The sequence below is a fragment of the Argiope bruennichi genome, chromosome 7 (genome assembly GCF_947563725.1).
Source record: "Argiope bruennichi chromosome 7, qqArgBrue1.1, whole genome shotgun sequence".
NCBI lineage: Eukaryota > Metazoa > Arthropoda > Arachnida > Araneae > Araneidae > Argiope > Argiope bruennichi.
The window spans coordinates 85,038,409-85,062,953 of record NC_079157.1 but is presented as its reverse complement, the minus strand read 5'-3'; the positions used below and the strand labels follow the sequence as shown (position 1 = coordinate 85,062,953).

Below are 24,545 nucleotides of genomic sequence, written 5' to 3'. Positions count from 1 at the left end.
GTAAGCAGATAAACTATGAAATTATATGCAATCAGACGGAAAACTTTAATGTTTGATAACTTTTAGATTTTTCTTAGTTTTGTTTTCTAGAAATTTAAAAGCATACTATTTAATTGTTGTCGTTATTAAGCAAAAATATGATCAGCTGTTTTCGCAAGTTGTAATTGCAAAGCATGAGCAATTCTAGCATGTTCTAGAAAGACAGATAAAATTATCCAAGTATATCTCTTTTCTGATGTCGGTTTTCAATGTTTTAGAATGGATTGTTCAAATTTAGTGGGGAGAAAGAAGGAAAACAGGAAAGGAACGTGATTTCAAATGGGAATTCTAAACGCAAATGCCTTGTAGATAGGCAAAATATGCCCAAAAATTTAAGGGAATTTGGCTGTTTTTGACAACGAAAATTGAAATTTCGATTGCTAATAAAGAAGCTTTTTTAATTTATATTAGACCTGATTTAAAGTTTAATGCGTTTATAAAAAATGTCTTTTTCTCAATGAAACAGTATAAAAATAATTGTATCTTAATTAATGGTTTTATTTTCTAAAAGCAAATCAAAATTGTGCCCAAAGATCAATGAAATGATATACATGGTTAATTATGTTAAATAATTTTTGTTCGCATTTATTTTAATCATCTTCAAACAGTACCAGTAAAATATTTTCCCGTCAGTTTTATTTATTTTTTTGTATATATATATATGTTCAATATATTCATATTTGCATACATTTCTATAGTTTGAAATTCCTCTTCTTATTTTAGATAATAGATAAACATCAGTGATAATAGATAAACATCAGTGTGAAAGGAGCAACAATCTTTTGTTAATATTTTTATTCTTTTTTTCTTTCTTCACTTGGAATCTGGATAGTCAAAATTTTCACGCTGTGGTTATGAATCTGAAATAATAAGAAATGAATGCCATTTAAATTATAAATAATTTTTTATTCATTTTCTATTAGTAATTATTAATCCTGTAGTGAAAAGAGAATGAATTAATTAATCATTTTAAGTATTTTAGAAATTCTTCAAGAAACTTTGGCACATACAAGGAAGGTTACAATTTCCTTAAAGTACCCTTCTGACTACCTTTCATTTGAAATATTTATTCAAATGAGACTTCAGATGAATTCGAAATGAGGCAAACTACCATTTGTTTCAATGTTACAATAATAAAAGTCAATTTTAATCTTGTTTAATTTAATCTAATTAGCTTCCATTTTTACAAAGTATGGGAGAATTCTGAAACAGATTTTGAAATCTCATATATATTAACATACTTAATTTCAAAAAATATATTTGAAACATAATTTTCAATCATGGTTAGATAGCGAGAATAACAAAGAAGCTGGTATTCGCTTCAGAAATTTTTTTTCACACACAAATGGGCAGATGCTTAGCAAAAATATGATGGTTTAGTGTATGTTTTTATACGCGAAGTTGAAATTTATGTACCAGTGTCTGTTGTAACACTAGTCATTTGCATGAGACTGCATCACTCCAATGATGTAATGGCATACTCCATTTTTACATACGAAGTTTAAATTTATGTACGTTTGTTTACCGATCACTGTGAAGATAACTATTCACATTCACGTCACTGTATTCATGGGCCATCCATTTAAGCCAGTCTTTCACAATCATTATACGCCCAGCTAATTCGTTGACTTTCGTTGACCTAGAGATAAGGTCATGACTTCCAGACATGGTTCTAGACCTACTCCCACCGAAGAATAGCCGTGCATGCTTGTATGATTAAATCCGTTGGGCCAAATGTCTCCCATTAGTAAGATGAGGAGTCTGAGAGGGAATGCCGTCTCAGGTGTAGTCTTCGTCATCTGATTGTGGTTCATGATCTCCGTTCCAAAATATCACTATACTTTAAAACAAAACATAAATATAACTAAACTAACTGAAGTTTCAGTAATTTAAATGCTGAACTACTCAGTCTATTCTTCCAGCTTTGGCAGAATCTAAATACCAGCTATTCCGTTCTCCTTTATGAATATTTCACAAACATTCAGTGTACATTTTCCTTCATTTCGTATTCAAGATAGTTCTACGTACTTCAGTTCATATACACAAACTTATCTAGTCGCATTCCGTCAATGGGACCACAGCCGACATTTCCAAATGATAAATTAATAACTGTCATTGGGGCTGTTGGATATCTAATCATAAATTCCATGCCGTGCCAATTCTGACACGCTGACGATAGTTTTTGGTGTAATGTTGTCGGAGCTGAGCAGCTTGAAATGGTTATAAATGATTAACTCAAAAGAATACATCTATATTGCAATGGGAACACTCTAAATTTTGTAAATTTTTCCCTACAAAGCAATTGAAAAGTTTCTTTAACGCTATAGCAAGCGATTAGAATATCAATATTTTAGCCTTTGGGCATCTGGTAACGAAGATTGTCTATGCTATCAGCTAATGAGAGCCAGTGGCTTCCTTTACATGTAAATCCCTTTACGTCCTTCTGCTTATAACTGAGATAAAGTTATAAGCAAGCTTGCCACTTATGAGCTGAGCTTGCTTATAATGGAGCATAGTAATTCATGATAATATACAATCTTGCAGGTTTGCAGCTTATATAACTAAATAAGATTTACATAAAGCAAGAATCATGAAGATGGAAATGGATGGATGTGTTAAAGATTACTAATGGTTTTCTTTACAGTGTAAATGTCTTTATATCATCTTGATTATAATTATGCTAAGATTGTTATCCTAATTCAGGAAGATATACAGTCTTGAAGTCTTTTTATAGCAGATTGCAAAGCAATAATCATTAAAAAGCGAATGAATTATACATGCTTGGTTTAACACAATTATACTGATTTTTCATTGATTCATTTGAAGCAGTGATGAATATATATTTTCTGATATAAAATATCACTAGAATATTGTAAAAATATTAAAATGACCAGGCGTTTTGGAAAAAACATAATTATTTCAAACTGAGATAGTTTATGAAGGACTGAAAAATTGACCGTATTTATCGCAAATTTAAATTAAATCTTCTATTGTCTTAAATTTTATTAATGCATAAACACGTTGCAATGAAATAGATTGATTTCATTTTGCAAGAAACTAACTGAGGTAATTCATTTTATATAAAATGCAATGAATCTATCTTTTCAATTTTTACACTAAATGTTAAATGGCTAGATATTAAACCAATCCAACTCGAAATTTTGAAATTTTAAGTATCTCAAAGAAATATTCTCAGTAAAAAAGCAATTTTTGTTTGAATTAAAGGATCTAGTTCTGTACTCTATTTTACTTAAGTTGTAAAATATTTCATAATAAAGACGATTAACTAAATTTTAGTTTCATAAAAATTGACTTCCTTAAAAATCTAGTTTCCATTTTTTTTTTTTTTTTACAATCATGCGAACAGGCTTTACTCGATATAACTAATGTATATAAATCAACTAAAAATAGTGAAAATGGTAGTAAAATATTTCATACGCACTTCTTTAACTCATCTCAATTTTTTTTCTCCTGAAAAAAAAATTTGTATGAAAATTTTCAATATTTCTAACATATTTTTTTTTTCTAAATTATTTTTTCATTCAAGTTTTTCCTAGTCTTACTCTATGTAAGCTTCGAATTTTAGAAATTTTAGCTGTGAATTTGAATTTTAGAAAAAATGTGAACATTTTAATAGCGATATACTTCATTTCATAACTTACCTTTTAATATGGCAAACAACACAAAACATCCCTATCAGAAGTATACATATAAATAGGTTAATGGAAGCTATTACAGTGAACCAAGGAACAAAGTTTTCTGAAAGTGAATAGAATAAATAATTCGTATAAGAAGGAATAATATTAAGTAAATAGAAAAATACAATTTGTAAAAATGAATACAATGAAATCTCCCCGATCAGTCATCCCACCGTTCGAGATAATTGGGCAGCTCTATGGGGATTCCGTAACAATTACAAAATAATTCATATAATACATAATATATGCACCTCTGGTATATATTTCTTATTTGAAACCTTTAAGAGTTATCTAAAGAGAATATAGCACTTTATTTATTTATTTATTTTTAAAAGAAGGATGCTATTTGTGTCTGTTTAAAATTTTTAGTTTTTCCGGAAATAACCATCTTTCAAAGTTCGTTTTTCGATTTCGTTTTTCAATGCTCCGGAATTTCCTATGCCTTCATCTATTTTCTTCACAATCGCCCGAGTTGTCCATATTGAATATATGGTAACGAAAGGGTGGATCAATGTACAAAGTTGGCGGCACAGGAAGAAAGTACCAATAAAATTGTCCCAAACTCAAATTATGTCTTAACTTTCTAAGTACTTTTACCAAGTACTTTTCAAGCGGCACTCCCTTTAATATCCAGACTTTCTCAATGTCTCGCTGAAAGACATGGACTCTTCCAAGCTGAGGGGTAGTTACCCCTTGCACTCCGAAATAATAAATCTGTTGACGCTCTAGCTTGAATTGCGGTTTTCGACAGCGAGATTCATTTTCTATCAGCCTAAGAGTTTTATTCTAATGTATTTATATTTTTTAGTGTGAAGCATTTCGCTCATCGTCTTTGTGGGGTATTTTTTTTTTACAAAAAAATTGGAAATTTATTCTATAATTTAAAAAACAGGTTTTTTTTTTGTTTTTTTTAAAGTTTTATGCTAGTCTTCCAAACCATTTAAATAAAACCCGGCTTTACTAGCAATTTCAAAAACATCTTTATGTTTCATCTAATTTTCATTAGGCTTTTACATTTTTTTTTTTTTTTTTTGCCAAAATTAAATAATATGTCATATACCATGTAAAAATTTTATTTTACATAGTAGTATAGTACATACATTGTTCATATATCAATGCAATTAGTACATTTTTTTACATAGTACAGATGTCAAAGCAATTCAGTGATAGACGAGATAATGTTTTAAATCTTTATCTAAAACCGAAATAAAAACATTCGTTGAATAAAAAAAATGTTATTGTACTTTTTAAAAGACGTTTCGAAAATAATACGTTCTTTCAACACTCAGCTAAGATTATTTTTTTATTGCCTTTAGCATTCTTTTTTTTAAAATATAAACGGTTATCTTCATTGAATTTTTAAATATAAAATATTATTTTGTATTTTCGATAGTAATACTAAGAAAAATTTTTTAGAATTTTAATTAAATTTTTAAAGAAGTTTTCACATTTTGTTTCCAAAATCTTACGCATTCTTTCTTTTACATCAAATAATCGAAAAAGAATGTGGGGTAAATATACATTCCAAAAATATCTTTATTTTGCCACTCATTTTTAATAATCTTTTAAAATATAACTTTTAAAATTTTTGCCTAACCAAGGGATATATTACGTCAAATGTTATATATCTCAACTATTGAAACTATTCGACAGATGAGATAACATATTTTTAAAACTTCATTTAATACTGAAATACAAAAATTAATGAAATAAAATTCGGGGAAAAAATTACTCAGCGAAATATATTTCGAAAATGCATTCCTTCAGTTTTCAGCCTGAACATTTTACTGAAACATTCATCACTATTACATCCTTCATAAACTAAATATGAAGATGTAACGCATTTACTATTACATTCATCATAAATATTACTTTTTAAAAATAAACATTGATGCGCAATTTTTCAAGATGAATATCTGATTTTAAAATCTTATGCCAAGTTTTCTATAGACAAAACAAGTTTTCTATAGTTAAGACAAGATAAATTTTTGAACTAAAGTTTCATATTAAATTTCCACAAATTTACACATGAGGAAATCATTTGCAAATTTTTGATAATGAGTAAATCATGTAACATGTTTTGACTCCTCATCTCTATCTCTCTCGTTCATCTGCTCCTAGTTAGTTTCATCTCTTTCTTCTTTGTTTCGAATAAACGAGTGATCAATTAAAGTATAATTTTTCGGCCAACCATCATCTTCGATGATAAATTACTGTCACTTTCATCAGAAGCAAGTAAAATTGCTATAATTTCTTTTTCAGTGTGTTCACGATTTCTTTTACTCATAATGAAGAAATAATAAGCGTGTCAATACAAAAATTACTCTGATAATCCAAAAACCCGATTCATAGTACTTAAAATAACGAGTAGAAATTCACAACTGAAGAGAATATTTTCAGAATGGCATTTGAAAAATGAATTCAGTATTTATATAAATTATCTCACTGTGTGAAAGGGACGATAAAGAATACTCCCAATCTTTTTTTGGTCTTTTGATGCTATTTTGAAAGCGGTAGTTTGTACTCGGCCTCAGAAATTTGGACATTCCTTTGATAATAGAACAAGACACTTGGAGTGTAAAACGACTTCCATTTACAGTAACAAGAGTCGCTACATATTTTGTGGGAAAACTGCGATGTGAATAGGCCGCAGTGGCAATGCAATAGTTTGTCTTTATATCATTACAATAGTCTTAATACTGAAAAGAGCTTCTGGTGCTTATGGGAAAATAAACAACTTGTCGGTATCTTTATATATCATTCATCTATAAGAGAACACTTCAGAGGAAAAAAATTTTATAAATGGCCATAAAATCTTTCCAATTTTGAGGTAACAACACATGAAAAAAGAAACTAAAACTCTTTCAAAATACAAAATATACGCCAACAATCTATTTAGTGAATCCCTCCTCAACCCCTACCGCCCTAAGGCACAGGGGGAACTACTGTGGAAAAGCCTCGATTGTTGAAGTTAACGAGGACCTCCTGGAGTGTTTAATAGAGTAGCCACTTTTAATACCCATCTCCCCTAAAAAGACTAGAAGGCTCCCGAAACTGACCTACTTGGAAGTTATAGGGTAAATTCTCAAACCGCCTGGCTGGAATTGAGAGGGTTAAAACAATAATTAAGAGGAGAAATAAAACTACAATGGTGTATGGTCCATTTCTAAAGAAGGAAGAGAAACTTAACTTCATTTCTAACCCAGAAATAAAATAATAAGAAATACTCTCCACTAATAGTCCAAATTATATCAGGACACGAGAGATTCAAAGATTTGGAAGAATGTGAATAAATAATGCATCTTTAGAGAATTCGGAACACTTTATCCTTATTTAAAGGAATGTATAGGTAATGTATCAAGGAATGTATCAAGCACATACTTACGGCTCCAGAAAATCTTAAAAAACAGAAATATATGATTCTAAAAAAAATTAGCAGTATCTTGATATCATTATTCAGACAGTATATTAACAGTATTTGCCAACTATTTAAAAGGTTAAAAATGGTTTCTGTTATTTTGTTGTGGAATGCACATTTGGAAAAATATGAGAATTTTGCGAAGATTTTCTCAAACGCTTGTCCTTATCCTTGTTAAGCGGCATTCCAACGACCGGAGAATCTTCAGGTGGGCCACGCGTCCAGTGTACCAGTAAGCTAAAATTAAATAATAATCATAATAATATTTAGCTAACTTACCATGATGTCTTCTTTCCTCTTCATCGCAATGACTTCCTGTGTACCCCTCATCGCAACTATAAAAGAAGAATATTTTATGATATCAAAATCATACAATGGAAATTTTATTGGAATTGAGAGGCGAAGCTATTGTTAACAAGCGTGTCACTGAATGAACAAAGATATGATCATTCACTGAAAGGATAGATATGAATAATTTACAACTAATAATTCAGACGCACTCACTTGCACTTGTACGTTCTTCCTATTACTTCGCATTTACCATGCAAGCATTTCCGAGCGTCACAAATATCTGAGAAAAGATACTGAGATCAGTACAAAATGTCCATTACAGAAAAAATCATAATAATTTACATTTATCTATGCATTATTGAACAAGAAACATTCTTACAAAAATAACAATATACCAAAGTATTTCTGCGTATGTTTCAAGATAATCTATAAAGCAACGTTCACGCGAGACCAACTACTGCGCGCAATGGAAGGCGACGCCTACCTGAGGAATATCACGTGACCTAAAAGGCACAATGGCAAATGATTGTCTCATTGGGACGACTATTGAGCAGGTCTAATGCACATTAAGCCCGACGCGGCTGAATGTCCTCCCGCTAATGTGTTAAGGATGGGGATGCAATTTCAGGTATCATCCTCTTCATCTGATTGCGTTTCAAAATTATGAGGCCCGTCCCATAATAGCCCTAGAGTTTCTTTAAAAACAGAATGTTATTATTTCTAAAGCGAGATTGATTTCAAATAAGACATTTTTTGTTATAAATCAATCTTCCACTTCGGTATTATTTTCCACTTTCTTTCAAGAAACAACTTTACGCATAGAGGATATTTTTTAACTTTGTCAGGTCAGTTTTCTCTCTGTGATTTAACTTCTTCGTCGTCCGTAATGCATCTAACACGTTCAAGTGAAACTTCTGCAGGGCTGCCGTAATAAGCTTTAAGCGTTCTTCAACATTTAAAAAAATTTAAACGTTTAAAACGCTTTGTAATTGTTCATTTATTTGAGTTTTTATTTTTGTTTTTACTTATGCGACTTAAAACAATGGGAGGAAATTTTCGCGGATAGAAGAGGACGGCGAAAGGGTTAATAATAATCAGAAGTATGGCATAAAATGTTTAGTGGCTGGATGCATTTGATTAAAATAGACCCGGCAAAGCAAACAATATCGACCAATGATTTTTTTAAATAGATTCCATATATACTATGCCAATTTAATCGATAAAAGGTATTAATGGAATCCATATGTCAATTGATGAATTTGCGTGATATTAAATGTTACGACATGTGCATGATTTCTCTTTCATGCAATGAATTATAAACAAGGAAATGAGAGCAAAATTGACATCTTATGGACAGATCTATCGTATCTAATCATCATTTAAAAAAATCGCTGCAGCACGGATAATCGTTTTTTTTTTTCGTTTGAAGAGCTCTGTATAATTGGAAATAGGATATTTTAAGCTCTGTTATAATGATAGCAGTCATTCATAGATATCTGAATCATTGTCACTTCTTTTCTGTTAAAAAAAAAAAAAGAAGGAAAAAAAAAGAGTTATTTTCGCATCAGTCGTAACTAACCTTCACATAAACCTGATCTTTTGTGATATAGCGTTCCATTTGGACACACGCATATCGCATGATTATCGATAAGCACGCATACAGCATTGATCATCCGACAACTCTGGTGAAGACCCACACATGGTAAGTTCACTTCACATCTGCTCCCTCCGAAATTCGGCTTACATATGCAGGAATATTCACCCTCAGTCGTTTTTCTGCATATTCCTCCATTCAGGCAATCATTGTCAGTTTCACAGAATCCTATAAAAAAAAAGGGGGGGGGGCAAAGAAGTTACAATAGTTGAATTTTAAATCTAGAATGTAAAATAGTACAGGTCAAAATCAGTGGTGCAGAGAGGCAGAGAAATTCACAAAATCGTTTTTAATCTTTTTGCGAATTTAATCGATTACGAATTTGCGCGATTTTAATCTTTTTTTTAAATAAATAACGTGACTTTTTTAGCTGCCTGAAATTCCATGATTATTTAACTGTAAGCAAAGGAAAACTCTTCTGTCAATCATAAATAATATTTTTTATATATGAAATTGTAATAAAAAAGCGCCTAAGATACTTTTCTCTAATCAAATTCAAATATCAGATTTAAAACTTTATAATATCATTTAGAATATCTAAAACACATTTGATTATTAGTTTTAGATATTACAAATTTAATTACAATATACATTACATCCACAATGTAAAACAGACATAAATCTAAATTGTTTTTATTTTCTATAATAGGAAGTGTACTAAAAGGAAATATCGTTTCCCTATGTAATTAATCTTATAGTAAGGAAAAGAAAATTACATATATATTAATAGAGATTAAATGCATAATTACTGACCTTGGTGAACGTTTGGTTGCTTGGCGACGGATTCTTTAATTTTGAAACAAAAGTAAAAGTTATAGAAAATACAAGAATTATGGTGATATCATTATTAGAATATGAAATTCGTAGATCCTTCCAGAAAATCTGAGAACTTGCTATGGAATATATATAAGTGGACGTACTAGCACGAGCAAATTGAATTCACTTTTTGAAATGTAGCTATAAAGAGTGGACATTTCAATTGTTTTTTGCTTAGCGCTGTTGTTGCTGAGCTGTTTTTAATTACCTATTTGCTCTCTGTTAAAGGATTGTGTATTTGCAAGTTCAACTATTTGAGTGCAAATAGGCTTTAATGTCGCTAATTGTGCTCACTGTTTTGCTGGAATGTATCCGCCATCGGTATGGGGTAGTCGATCCGCACCAATTCTATACCCCACCGGGTGGCGAGAACCAACCACCATGCCGGAAGTTTCCCATCCTCAAATGCGTCCCAGTGAAACTTGTTGACTTAGTAAAAGTGAAATATCCCTCTGCTTGTAAGGACTGACTACAATCCATATTTTGACTGTACGCTTATTATCTGAATAAAGTTGTTGATTACAAGGGAACTCTTTTACCACAAAGAGGAACAATACAAAACATCTTTTTTTGTATTTATATAGGAAATTTCACTACTGGACTTTCTTGTTGGTTCTTATTGCAACACAACTCCTGGAAAAGATTTTAATTTACCTTCTTCGAGAGTAGTCGACATCAAGCCATTAGTTGAATTTCTCTCAGTTGCCGTTGTAGCATTTTCATCTGATGTAAAGATAGTCGATTCGGAAGATGTCCAGTTATAACTGTGAGTTAATTCTGTGATATTTTGATATGTGATGTTCCTGATTATCGTAGAATCGGTGGTGGTAGTCGTTGAAATGTCAGGTTCAGTGTTGTTCCCTGAAATATTAAAAGCATCATCAGTGATGTATCATTACCACCTGAAACATGAAAGAAGTTTTATTTAGCTACGTCATTGTATGTTTAACACTATCAGTACTGAAAGGCCCTAAACGCTCATTTAACGAAACTACAACAAGCATCCAAGACGCCTGTATGTCACAGTTAAATTTCACTCCCTATCTTAAAGTGTGATCCATTGAAAACCTGAAGAGCATGTTTTGCTTGTTAGATACATTCTTGCAAATGAATTTGGGGACAAGAAGATATTCTGAAAAATCTGAAAAAATGCCAAGGCATATATCAGTAATTATTCGCTAAATAAGGTGCTTTTTCGAATATCAACCCTTTATGCGAAGCTATCATTGCAGAATTTCAGAGGGTGTAAAAAATTATTCTAATTTTTGAAGGAGAAACTAGGATTTTCCTATATTCTGATGTAAATGACCGGAAGTGATCTTAGACATAAAATAATTAAATAAAAAAACGAATGCCTGGTTTGCAGCATTCACTACATGCATATCTAATATAAAAAGGGCCGGAATAGCCTGGTTGGTAGGACATTGGATTTGCGTCCCTTGGGTGGCGATTTCGAATCCCGTCGGCCGAAGACCTTCCATGTGTGTGATGGCTGGCGCATGTATAAATCTGTCGTGGTCACAAAGTCCTCCATGTCGAGAGTAATACTAATGGGGGTACTGGATCAGGTGTGATCGTTCTCTGATTCAGGTCTAAATTACGATCTGTGGATGAGTGAATGAAATGCATGAATGAAGTCCGCCCCGTGAAAAGGGCTGTGCCGTGTGTATAGGTAAGTCGTACTCTTGGCCCTATATGACGCTTCTGAAAAACAAGAGACGCATCCTTGGATATATTCACTGACTTTAGAAGTCAGTGGGTTTGTCTATGACAAGTGCCATTAGAAACAACGGCAACAATATGTAAGTAGCCTTTTAAAGATTATTGTGTCTTCCATGCGATATCTATTATGCTTTTCTGTCGAAAATACAGAATTATCTTTTGGTCATGTCATATTGATGCATTATTTCTAAAGTCATGAATTAATTTGCGCCATTTGTTTATCCCGTTGGTAGCATTTGTTTTACAAATAATTGAATTGGCTGCCGCTACTCATTTTTTTGGTAGCATCCCTTTCAAACGTTTTTCATTGTTTTTGTCAGTTTAAACATCGATGCCGTGGTATTTATTCCCTTCAAAAACAATTTTTGGACAATTTAATAATCTTTGTCGTAGCATTTTTTAAATTTATTTAAAAATAAATAAAATAGCAGATATATTTTTAACGTTCTGTGCGCCATTGAGGGTACTTTTCCGTTAGCCGGGCGGAAATATCGCCAATTGTGAACCAAACGGGAATTTGGCGTAAGAAATTTGCCGGAATTTTACATTATTTGGTGATTTTTCGCTTGCGCCCGGCTAATGAATTGTGAACCAAACGCGAAATTGGCGTAAAAAATTTGGCAGAATTCTACATTATTTGGCAATTTTTCTCTTGCGCCCGGCTAACGGAAGAGCATCCCATTGCGTTTCCTATAATTAACTACTTCTTTTCTGACTCTGCGATCGACTATCAGTGTTTTCAAATCAAAAGTCTTTCCGAACTTTTAGAGTTTAGCTCCATGGAAATTGAAAGTACCAGTCACACTCAAAACGTTTACTAAAAAACAGTTGATACATTTTATTTTAAATTCTCGAGACTATTAAGCGGTTTAAAAATCTATTTAATATTTTTTTTTATTTATGAATGAATTCTACTGAAAAAAATTAAAACAACTTTTTTACAGTTCACTATGATTCGCAACCTATACCGGCAGAAAATTATCAAATTTTAAAATATTGGCATATGTTATCTATGATTTTTATATAACAAATTAATTTTCAATAAAATTAATTTACCATATAAGATTTTTTAAAAAGCAAGTTAATTTTGAATTTTGCCATTCATTGATTTTATAAAAGTTTCGCTTATTAACATCGAACTTCAAACTTAACTTTCCATTAAAAATTTATCATTTTTATAGTGAAACACTTGCATAGTGAAAAATACTACAGTCGGGAAATTTATATCTATACCAATTTACACTTGTATTTTAAGAAAAGTATACAGCATTACAATATAAATCTTTTCCATAGAAGCTTACTCATTTCGCATTGTTTTCCCTGGTAAGGTGGTTGACATTCACATTTGAAATTCAAACCAGTCACTCTACATTTTCCATTATTGAAACAAGGATTTGATGAACATGGCCCTAAGATAAAAATAATTAATATTTTTATATTTTGCAACTCGAATATCTAAAACTTACTTAAAATTCAAAGCAAATTTAAGAATGACATTCAATATTTTTCGTTTACCTGATTCACAGTGTTTTCCTGCAAACGGGGGGACACATTTGCACCTGAAAGTATTGCCCTCTACCTTGCATCCTCCATTATTTAGGCATGGATTTGAAGAACAAGGTCCTAAATAAGAATTGAAAGAGTGTCTTTTTATAAAGAAACTCCAGTAATGTATTTAATTTTTCTTTAAAAACATTTAAATGACACATACTATGATACCTCTAATCCACAAGAATTTCATTTTCTATTATATTAAATAATTTATCTTATAAGCAAAATTTAATTTTTTACTACTTCTAAGATGGCGTTCATTTGGCGATCATTTTAACGGTTGGCGAAAAAACTATACCGTTTTCTTTGATGATGATGATGTCGTGTCCGCCTTACCACGGAAAGGAGTTGCAGTAGCTTCTGAGGGTAATGACTCCTGATCACATAAGGGCAGAAGTATGACTTCTAGCTCATATGAAGATGAGGCTCTCACACATTCGTTTACACAACCCCTTTTTACAGAAGGGCACATTCACACACCTCACAGATAGAACACAGAACAACCATGCTCTAACCGGGACTCGAACCCAGGACGCCCAGATCACGAGTAAGACGCGCTACCCCTATGCCAGGATGCCGGCCACTGTTTTCTTTAACTATACTGCATAAAAATTGAAATATTATCTTTTCTTTAAAAAAAAAAACTTCAGTATTAATCAATCTTTAATTGCAATATTTAATAGACGCATACCATGATTCAGTTTCTACTCTACTAAATAAAAATTGATTATATTTTGCTACTTCTAAGGTGGCGGTAATTTGATGGTTAATGAAAAAAACTATACTGTTTTCCTAGACTTATTGGCTGGACTTATTTTTATATATAGTCGCTAATAACGACAAACGGGGGATTAAACATAGAATACTTTGAAAAACAGGATTTTCAAAAGTCTGAATCAACGTTAAAAATTATTCATTCGCAAACAAATAAATATTGACACGAAATCACTTTGACCTGCCACGAAGCTATCCGTTTAACCTGAAAGATCAGTTATTCTCTAATAGATACAAAAGTTGTATGGTAAGTTGCAAAATGACCATGACTGGTTCAAACATTGTCGCATCGTCGGCCTACGAACAACAATGGGGAGGTATATATCCTCAATGCTATGTTAATATCCCTCCTACTTGTTTAGTCCAGAGGTTAAAAACATTGAGTTCAAGAACTCCGTGACACAGTCCTGAAATCGGCATATATCACCATCATTAGCTTTGTAACGAACCTAACCACATCATCTTTTCTATATCCTCTATGGAAGCGAAAATTCAATTTTCCGTCGGTTTTTCTTTCCCTTTATTGAGACGCCTTTCCTAGGTCTTAAAGGACTGGAGGTAGATGTTACCATTACCTTAAAAGGGACATAAATGTGATCTGAATTTTTTTTCAAACCTGGAAATATGTTTTCTAATAATGAAGCTCCTACCTATTTTGATAGAACACCAAAAAATTATTCTTATTGCTATAAAATGTTTGATTCCTCGTCTCCCAACTCTATGAAGAACACCAGGTTCAAAAATAAACCGACAGACCTGCTCTGAATTAATCGTTTTATCATAAGTATAAATTGATCCATCAACTGGGAACTATTTTGTGATTTAAAATGTGATCTATGCCTATGGTAAATTTTGATTTTATGAAAGAAAAAAATAAGTCAATTTCTATTTTTTCCTTGAAAATGGCATATTTCTATCTTCATTTACAACAAATAATTTTAATTACCCCTTTAAAGGGCCGTTTCTTTCTAGTCATATTATGTTAAAATATTTTTAGGTTTGAATTTAGAATAAGAAAAGGGATTCATTTAGCATATTAGATAAATTTAATTTGATTAATTAATTTATTTTGTTAATTAATAATGAAGTAACAAACCAAGGCACATCATTTTGTGTGAGATAAAGAACTGAAGCATCTATGTTTCTGCCTTTCTAAAAAAATTTGTCAGAACTTATGCCAACCTACATAATTTCATACAAAGATTTATATATTTGGTGGGAAGCATACTTCCCACGGCCTTAGAAAGGGTTAATTTTCATAACTTCTTTCGACTTTCGAATCAACTTCAATAGATTAGTCATTTTTGTTACTCTCATTTACCATTCTCGCATTCTTTGCCGCTGTACGGTGGTTTGCATTCACATTTGAAATTGCTTCCATCCAGTTTACAAATTCCATCATTTTTGCAAGGATTTGATGAGCAAAGATCTGAAAGAAAGTCTTAAGATTAAATTTTGTATTTATGATTATGCGATTGTGGCAGTTTTAGAATATAACCCTAAGCATCATAAATGCGATGAATATAATAAGTTTTTAATATTTTTAAGAAATCTCACTATTTGTGACTTTAATGTCAGTTTTAGAATTTATATATGTAATGTATGAATCTATATATGCAGTTTACATATTTCATATAACCATGTAATTAAATACCTTGAATGGATTTTAAGCCCAATTTTATATAAACTAGGCTAAATATTGGTACCAGTTTTATAATCTAAAAATGGAATGTGGTAAAAAAGTTTTCCACTCATTTCTTTACTTGATGGATTTCTGCAAAATGTCTTAAGATTTCGATAAGAATATAAAGTTTTTTTTTTATAATTTCAGAATTAATTAATTAATTAATCAATTGAAATAAAACAAATTTTTATTCCAAATAAGCCAGTAAAGTAATAAATCTTCGAAAATAAAATAAAAAAATAAATGAATAAAAGAATGAATGGAATTAGAATGAAATCAACCCATAAATAAAAATGGCATTATATTTTAAAGATTATTCAATGCCCTTCCATTTTTAATTCTAGTAATTCTCAAAAAGACTTAAATTTTTATTTCAATTTTTAATAGAATTTGGTTGAAAGAAAATTCATATAGAATGCTTTGAGATAATCTGTTTTCGTATCATTAACATATCGCTCTCTCTTAACGATGTTGCATGCACTAAAGAAAGATTTGTTTATTTGCATAATAATAATTACTTCAAGTGACATCAGGTAATTTATTCGTAGGATATACTACCTTACGAATAAATATCCTGAAGTCACTTGGTGTAATTAACCTGATGAATTCTGAACTGAATAACATAAATAACCTGATGGCACTTTAGTATTTCTGGTGTGAACAATTCACACTAGATATTGGAGACATTGAGTCACGTTCATCAGTAATTGAGTAGCTCTCTATTACTATCTAACTCTTCTGAAATTTCTTGGTTTTTGGTTTCATTTCATCATAAACCTCCTATTATATGCAACAGTGCAAGAACTTTGGATATAGTTCAGCAACGGATTGTAAAACCCTCCGCGTTTTTGCGCATGCGTTAAGATGGGTTTAATTCATCAAAATAGGGGTGAAAGGAAAGATGAAAGGAGGAGATGTTTACATTTACTAATATATAATAGGCGAAATCCAAGGTCAAAGGGAAAACCGGAAATGGACTCATCGTTCCGCGTCTCACCCCTTAATGAGATGGTGTCGTCGAAATGTGGTGGTCTCAGAATCCATTGACGAACTATACACATAAAGAAAGTATGATATCCTAGTGAAATAGGTTGTTGCTTTTTTGTTAGCCATGCAATCAAGGGAAATTATTGTTTACACAAATAAAATTTCAAGGCGCTTTCTATTGTGTTCAAATATTTTGTTCTTGATATTATTTACAAGGAAATTGTAGTTATTTGTAATCCGCACGACTGTTTTGAATAAAATACCATCATTGAATGAACTATAACAAAAAGGAGAAATTTATTTTTCAATTATTTCAGTTCTAACTTACCTTTCTCGCATATTTTCCCAATGAAAGGACTTTTACATTCACATTTGAAATCACTCCCCTCTATTATGCATGTACCATTATTTTTACAAGGCATTTTTGAACATAAGTCTGCAAATGTAAAAGATATTTTATAAAAAACATTTTGAAAGTGAAGAACTATTAGTTTTTCAATTGAAATGAATTCTAAATTAAACAAGAAATTATGTTGTTAATTTACCTTGTTCACAATATTCTCCGAAGAAAGCATTGGGGCAAAGGCATTTCGTACCGTTCCCAGAGGCTTTGCAGTGACCACCATTTTTGCAGGGATTTGGCGTGCAAGGCCCTGAGTTCAGAAAAATTATGATATACATTTGAATTATTAAATTTATTAGTTTATTCAATTATCTGATTTAAAAATGTAATAATAATTGCTAGTCCTACTTTGCCTGCTTTGCAACTTACATTTTATAAAGAATTAAAAAAGTACTTAAATGAGTGACTTATAAAAGATAATATACATATAAATAAAGTCTTAATGAATAATTTTATTGTGAATTAACCTCTAAAGTTTACTGAATTATATATTTTAAATGTTCAATATAGATGACCTAAACATTTTTTCCTTGTCTTTAAATTCATCTTTTAAACACAAATAATTTCATTAATTATTCTTAGAAATCTATAAAAAATCAATTAATATTAATTATGAATTAATGAATGAGTACATTGTTGAATTAAAGAAATGTATTAATAGTTATGAAGTAATCCATTAATGAACAACTAAATAAATGTCAATTACAATAATTATAAATCAATCTACGAATGAATTAATGTTAAGTGTAAATAATAATGAATTAATTCTTAAGAATCAATAATATTTTACATTATAAACTAATTTTGTTAACTGAATGAATTATGATTTTTATAACCTAAAGTAGGCTAAATAATTCTGCTTTTATTACCTTTCTCACATGTTTTTCCTGAAAAAGGCTCGTTACACGTGCATTTGAAGTCAAGGTCATTTGTAAGGGAGCATTTGCCATCATTTTGGCAAGGATTCAGTGAACAAGGACCTATTAAAAAAAGGATAATTTTTTTTTCTTAAATCGGTTTTTATTAAAACTAGGTGATTAACTTTAATGAATATGTAGAATATCACAAACAATTTAAATGAGCATTCTATAAGTTTTAAACGAGTACAACGAATCAATCAGAAGGAAACTTTGATATTTAATGTACATTAATTTACTAAGCTTCATGGTAAATTTTAAATTAATAATTGTAACAAAATTTTTAATGTACTTAAGAAATTAGGTGGAATAAAATGGTGAGATATTTATTTATAAATATTTGTGAAACTAGAGCACGGCAATAATGCAAAAAATTGATATTTTATGCAAATTAGTGTCCTGAACGCATTCATTTAATTATTTTACTCCCACTTTCACCAGTAAAAACAATTTTGTAGTGTCCCGAAATAATTCATTTACTTACTTTTTTCGCAAGTACGTCCAGTAAAAGGGCTTTCACAAGAACAGTTAAAACTTTCTCCATCCTGTTCGCATTCACCTCCATTCTTGCAAGGGTTTGGTTCACAAGGACCTAGATTGATCAGATAAAAATGACATTATTCATTTTGAAGAGCTTGTTAGCTTAATTTATATGGCTATCATCGCCAACTTACCAAATTCACAAGTGTCCCCATAATATGGATTCTTACAAGTACAGTTGAAACCATTGCCGCTAATTTTGCATTTACCATCATTTTCACAAGGATTTGGCAGACAAGGATCTAAAAAGGAAAAAAAATAAATAAATTACTTCGTTCCTATTTTTATGATTATGAGGCAAATAGAAGAAAATAATTTTTTTAAAAATATATGGATATCAGAACAAGATTGTAAAAGCTTGAAGGACTGATACAACTTAGATTTTATTCATATTAATAATATATTTTAAATCAGAATTTTGAAATTTTTTGGTTATTTCGGTTTATTTTGGTTATTTGGAAGTTTTTTGGTTATTTTTTTTTTGTTTACTTTGGATTAATTAATTTATAAGATTATTTTCAAAGCTTCACTCTTTAACAGTTTTGTTTGAATCATGTGTTTACGATATAAAATTAATTTTATATTTTTATACAATTAAGGGCAGTTAAAAACAATTTTTTTTTTATTTCTACATATTGTAAATTCATTATTATAAATATTACATATGTCCACCACTGATCCAGATATGATAATTTTATGGCATTTAAAAAATAAATTAGCTATTTACTTGAGTAATAGTGAGACTTTTTAATAATTCAATATTTATAGGAAATTTTAAAATGTTTATAACTAATCAAATATTTATAATTAAAATTTCAATTATTTAGTATCAAATGAGATGTTGATAATTATATATCACAATTCATCATTTTTTCTGCTACAATTTTTTTTTAATCAAAGATTTTTCCAACTTAATGCTCTACAATTTCATGGAATTATTACATATTTACACAAACTGTTTATGAAATTCTTTGTGATCCAATGAAAATGAATTACACATAAAAGCCATAAAACTTGATTTTACAAGTTACAATACCAAATACTTCAGAAAGCTAAAAAGTAATTTGTTTTGTCAAGGTTATAGAGGATAGAACAAAATATTTTAAAATTTAAAAACAATTTCTCGATTTTACAAGTTACAATATCAAATAGTTCAGAAAGCTAAAAATCGATTTTTTTTATCAAGGTTATAGAGGATGGAACAAAATATTATAAAATTTAGAAACAATATCTCGATTTTACAAGTTACAATATCAGATAGTTCAGAAATCTAAAAATCTATTTTTGTATCAAGGTTATAGAGTATAGAACAAAATATAATAAAATTTAAAAACAATATCTCGATTTTACAAGTTACAATATCAAATAGTTCAGAAAGCTAAAAATCGATCTTTTTATCAAGGTTATAGAGGATGGAACAAAATATTATAAAATTTAGAAACAATATCTCGATTTTACAAGTTACAATATCGAATAGTTCAGAAATCTAAAAATCTATTTTTGTATCAAGGTTATAGAGTATAGAACAAAATATAATAAAATTTAAAAACAATATCTCGATTTTACAAGTTACAATATCAAATATTTCAGAAAGCTAAAAATCGATTTTTGTATCAAGGTTATAGAGGATGGAACAAAATATAATAAAATTTAAAAACAATATCTTGATTTTACAAGTTACAATGTCAAATAGTTCAGAAAGCTAAAAATGGATTTTTTTCTTATCAAGGTTATAGAGGATAGAACAAAATAGAATAGAATTTAAAAACAATATCTTGATTTTACAAGTTACAATATCAAATAGTTCAGAAAGCTAAAAATCGATTTTTTTTATCAAGGTTATAGAGGAGGGAACAAAATATTATAAAATTTAGAAACAATATCTCGATTTTACAAGTTACAATATCAAATAGTTCAGAAATCTAAAAATCTATTTTTGTATCAAGGTTATAGAGTATAGAACAAAATATAATAAAATTTAAAAACAATATCTCGATTTTACAAGTTACAATATCAAATATTTCAGAAAGCTAAAAATCGATTTTTGTATCAAGGTTATAGAGGATGGAACAAAATATAATAAAATTTAAAAACAATATCTTGATTTTACAAGTTACAATGTCAAATAGTTCAGAAAGCTAAAAATGGATTTTTTTCTTATCAAGGTTATAGAGGATAGAACAAAATAGAATAGAATTTAAAAACAATATCTTGATTTTACAAGTTACAATATCAAATAGTTCAGAAAGCTAAAAATCGATTTTTTTATCAAGGTTATAGAGGATAGAATAAAATATTATAAAAATTTAAAAAAATTTAAAAAATTTCTTACCTAGTGTGCAATTTTCACCTCTGTAAGGAGACTTACAAAAAGACTCTGTAAGGAGACTTACGAACCCATCCCGCTCAATTTGGCACTTCCCGCCATTGTGGCAAGGATTTCTTGTACAAGGATCTAAATAATACATTGCACTATTAAAATATTACGAAACGGTTTAGAAAAGAACATCGTTTTATTTTATAACTTTTTTTTTATTACATAGATATTCACCTTCACTGCAAGTTTTTCCGAAATATGGAGGGGTGCAAATGCACATAACATCGTTTTCTGTTGCCACGCATACTCCACCATTCTGGCACAGCTCAGGACAGGGATCTAAAGAAGCATAGAAAGATTTAAAAATCTTTTTCGTTATGTTTAATAATTCGAAAAATGATGAAGAATATTAATTCAAAATTTTATTCTTTATTCCACTCAAAGTTTATATTACAGATTTTCTGAAAAAATAATTAAATGAGTTAATGAGTTAGTTTAAAATTATAACTAACAATTTACATTTCTAAAAGTAAGATATCGTTTGATGATATTCATTATTAAACTAGAGAAAAGTAAAATCAAAGTACTATAATCTGAAATTTCTATATTTTATTTCTAAGATGGTCAAATGGTTATCGGAGAAAAAAAAGCATTGATCTTCGAGTGTGTGTGTGTGTGTCCGATACACAGCGGACGTGATCTCGAAAAATTTATCGTTTGAGATTCCTTATACTTCTGAATATATTCATTATATATACATTATATAATTGCATCAAATTTTTATGAATTATTGTTTTAAATTTGAAGTTGCTAAAATCATTTTTTACGTCTTACTTACGCAGTATTATCTTTACACATCTGTGTTTATAATTTAATAAATGAGTGGTTTTTTTATCTTTTATACTTTTACCATTTGATTGGCGCAGTATAGCCACATATGGCTCTTGCGCCAATAAATCAAACCAAACCAATCTGAATATATTCCTAATTTATAATTTTCAGATTTATTTTTTTAAAACATTTAGTTTTTTATCATCTTTTCAAAAGAACATTCACTTTTAGCGCTTCATATTTATAATGTTGGACTGTATTGAATTAGTATTTTTATTGCATTTCACAATATGGTATAAAACTGAAATTTTGTTAGCTTTGCATTTTTGAATTTCCGATTTTTATGTTATTTTAATATTTATCAGTATATAGAAAATTATCTAACATTCTCTGTCGTTCAAATTAAATATTCAGTCTATCTCGCCATCTAATAAAAAAATTAAATATAATATATTTATTCATAATTCAAAGCAATTCCTCTAATTTTGACAATAATTATGATATTATTAAAAATAAATATACTAAAAATTTATTATTGTTGAAAAATAAAAAAAATTAAAAAAATTATTTCAAGAAATTTAATTTTAATTAAAAATGAATTAATTTTTATTTTAATAATTGCTGCAAACTCTGAAGCAAATAATCTCAAGATAACAAAGAAAAGAGTAAAAATAAAAATTAAATAAACACACAGATAAAAGTGTTTCTCAAAAATTATATCTAATTAAGTTTCTTTTTTATTTTTTAATTAGACTAGATTTTGCAATTAGATTAAAATACGGAATTTTACCTATATGCCTTACTGTTAATGCAACTAGTCTTTAATAAAAATGTTGCCCATTGTTTTGATTCCAAAATTAATAAAAACACACTTATGTGCTAGTGCAGTGGACAGTCATCATTCAATAACAATGATTAATTCAGTACATAAAAATGTTTATAACTCCTTATATTTTCCTAAACATTTTACGCTAATTTCCTCATTGGTCCATATCACTAATATGCGAAGGATATATTTCATCTAACCTAATCAAAAAAGTATCCGATACTTTTATTAAAATTTCTTTTTTTTTTTACATGTAACAGAATGTCCATCTTCAGCTTAAAGTTGTTGTGTTCAGACAAATGAATATCAATTAAAATACCTAGCAAAAAGTCTGTTAAGAAACTTCGAAGACAATAATGCACAAATTTTGCTATGTGAAATTGGCAACTTAAGTTTTTGGTGCAGTACTACTTGTCAATATTGTAAAGAATTTATTGCCGGGTTCACATTCGGCCAGTTATAAAAGGGCCAGTCGGCAGCACATGCGTAGAAAGGGACTGATTTATGTTTACCACATTTTCATAAGACAGATACAGGCATTCCATTCTTCATTAAAAAGTGACGTTTTCGGATCTTTGAAATTTTCTTTTTTACTGTGTATCGTATTAAAATGATGGATATTCATACAAATAAGCAAGGTAAAATAAAAAAAAAGGTCAACATACCTAAATTTGGAAAACTATAGGAAAAAAAAAGGCAAATAAAATTTTAAGAAACTTACAACCACTCATCAGAAAGAACAAGAGCAAAAACTGTCGGAATTAATCTACGATAAATGAATTTTTCTCGCCAAAAAAACCGCCAAATTTACAAACGCATGCGCTGTAAGAAAAAAAATACAGCGGCATGTTGTTGTATCATCGGGAAAATTACTTGTCATGGACCGAATACCATTTTCAGCCTTTCTACGCGTGCGCTACCTACAAGCCGTCTTATAACTGGCCGAGTGTAACCCCGGTATTCAGCATATTAAGAAGAACCCTAAGCATGTCATCAATAAAAATATTTTCAAAGTGTATAATTTCGTGTGCAACTAACTGAAGACACAATCGGAAAGGAATTATATTTGATTAGATAATTGTTTTTCTAATTTCTAATTCTAATTCAATATATATATTATTTTACAGCCACGAAAATTAAAAAAAAGGCTGAATAATGAAAGAAAACTTTTGAATTTATAAAAACTACTTCGATTACTTCTTAATTTTAATTCTTAGTTACTTACTATTTAAAAGAAAGGAGATTGAATAATCTACGACTGTATATTAATAAATTAAATTTTCTACAAAAGAAAGAATCAGTTTTAAAAAGTTTAGCAAGTAAGACTGAAAGGCAAAGTATATTGAAGGTATTGATGCGATCCATTCATAAAATACATATAAATTATAGAAAGCAAGAATGAAATGCAGAAAAAATATAAAATAATATGAAATTTGATCAACTTCCAAGACTTTTCTTTACTTCATGTCCAAGAAAAAAATTAAAATTTTAAGCATAAAATTATTGAATATAACATGTTTACAAAAGTAAAGATCCAGATCTTATAAAAACAAATAATCTAAAATTCATTATATCATAACTCTTAATACATTTCAAAATAAAATGTTTCAAATTGAAACATTAATTTACACAGATAATTAACTAGAAAATAGTCTTCTTTGCATAAAACTGAAATTTTTGTTTTTAAAACATTTAAGATTACTTAAATTAAACTGAGTTTTTTATAATTAAAGATTAATATATATAAAAAAATATATAAACTATATAAATTTTTATAACATTTTACTTGCCTGTTATTTCTTTTATCAATTCCGATAGTAAATCCAAATTTTTTTCGTCTTTAGTATCATTAAAATTAATTACACTTTCACATTCTACTAACAAAATAAAAACAATAAAAATCAAAATCTCCTTTTTCATCATTTTTCTACGCTATTTTAAAATAATTAAACATGCATATTTAAAAAATAAGAATTAGTTTAATTTCTTGTGGAAATCTAGGCTGCTGACAGTTGCAGCAGATTTGTATCGAAAAACGCTTTCTCTTCAACGAAAATGATAAGAAAAATTATTTTTG

At 29.4% G+C, this 24,545-nt stretch overlaps 1 protein-coding gene across 1 annotated transcript; it reads right to left on the bottom strand.

The window, feature by feature from the left end:
- Positions 1-646: 646 nt before the first annotated feature.
- On the bottom strand, positions 647-24,545 carry LOC129975900 (adhesive plaque matrix protein 2-like). Its single transcript, XM_056089179.1, has 17 exons — positions 24,259-24,545; positions 21,046-21,150; positions 20,827-20,949; positions 18,629-18,736; positions 18,439-18,546; positions 17,907-18,017; positions 17,180-17,287; positions 16,963-17,070; positions 15,285-15,392; positions 13,154-13,261; positions 12,940-13,047; positions 10,571-10,777; positions 9,026-9,268; positions 7,660-7,726; positions 7,435-7,490; positions 3,702-3,798; positions 647-899 (listed from the first exon to the last, which is right to left on the bottom strand). The coding sequence occupies exons 1-17, from the start codon at positions 24,389-24,391 to the stop codon at positions 881-883; spliced, it is 1,917 nt and encodes a 638-aa protein (XP_055945154.1). The 5' UTR covers positions 24,392-24,545; the 3' UTR covers positions 647-880.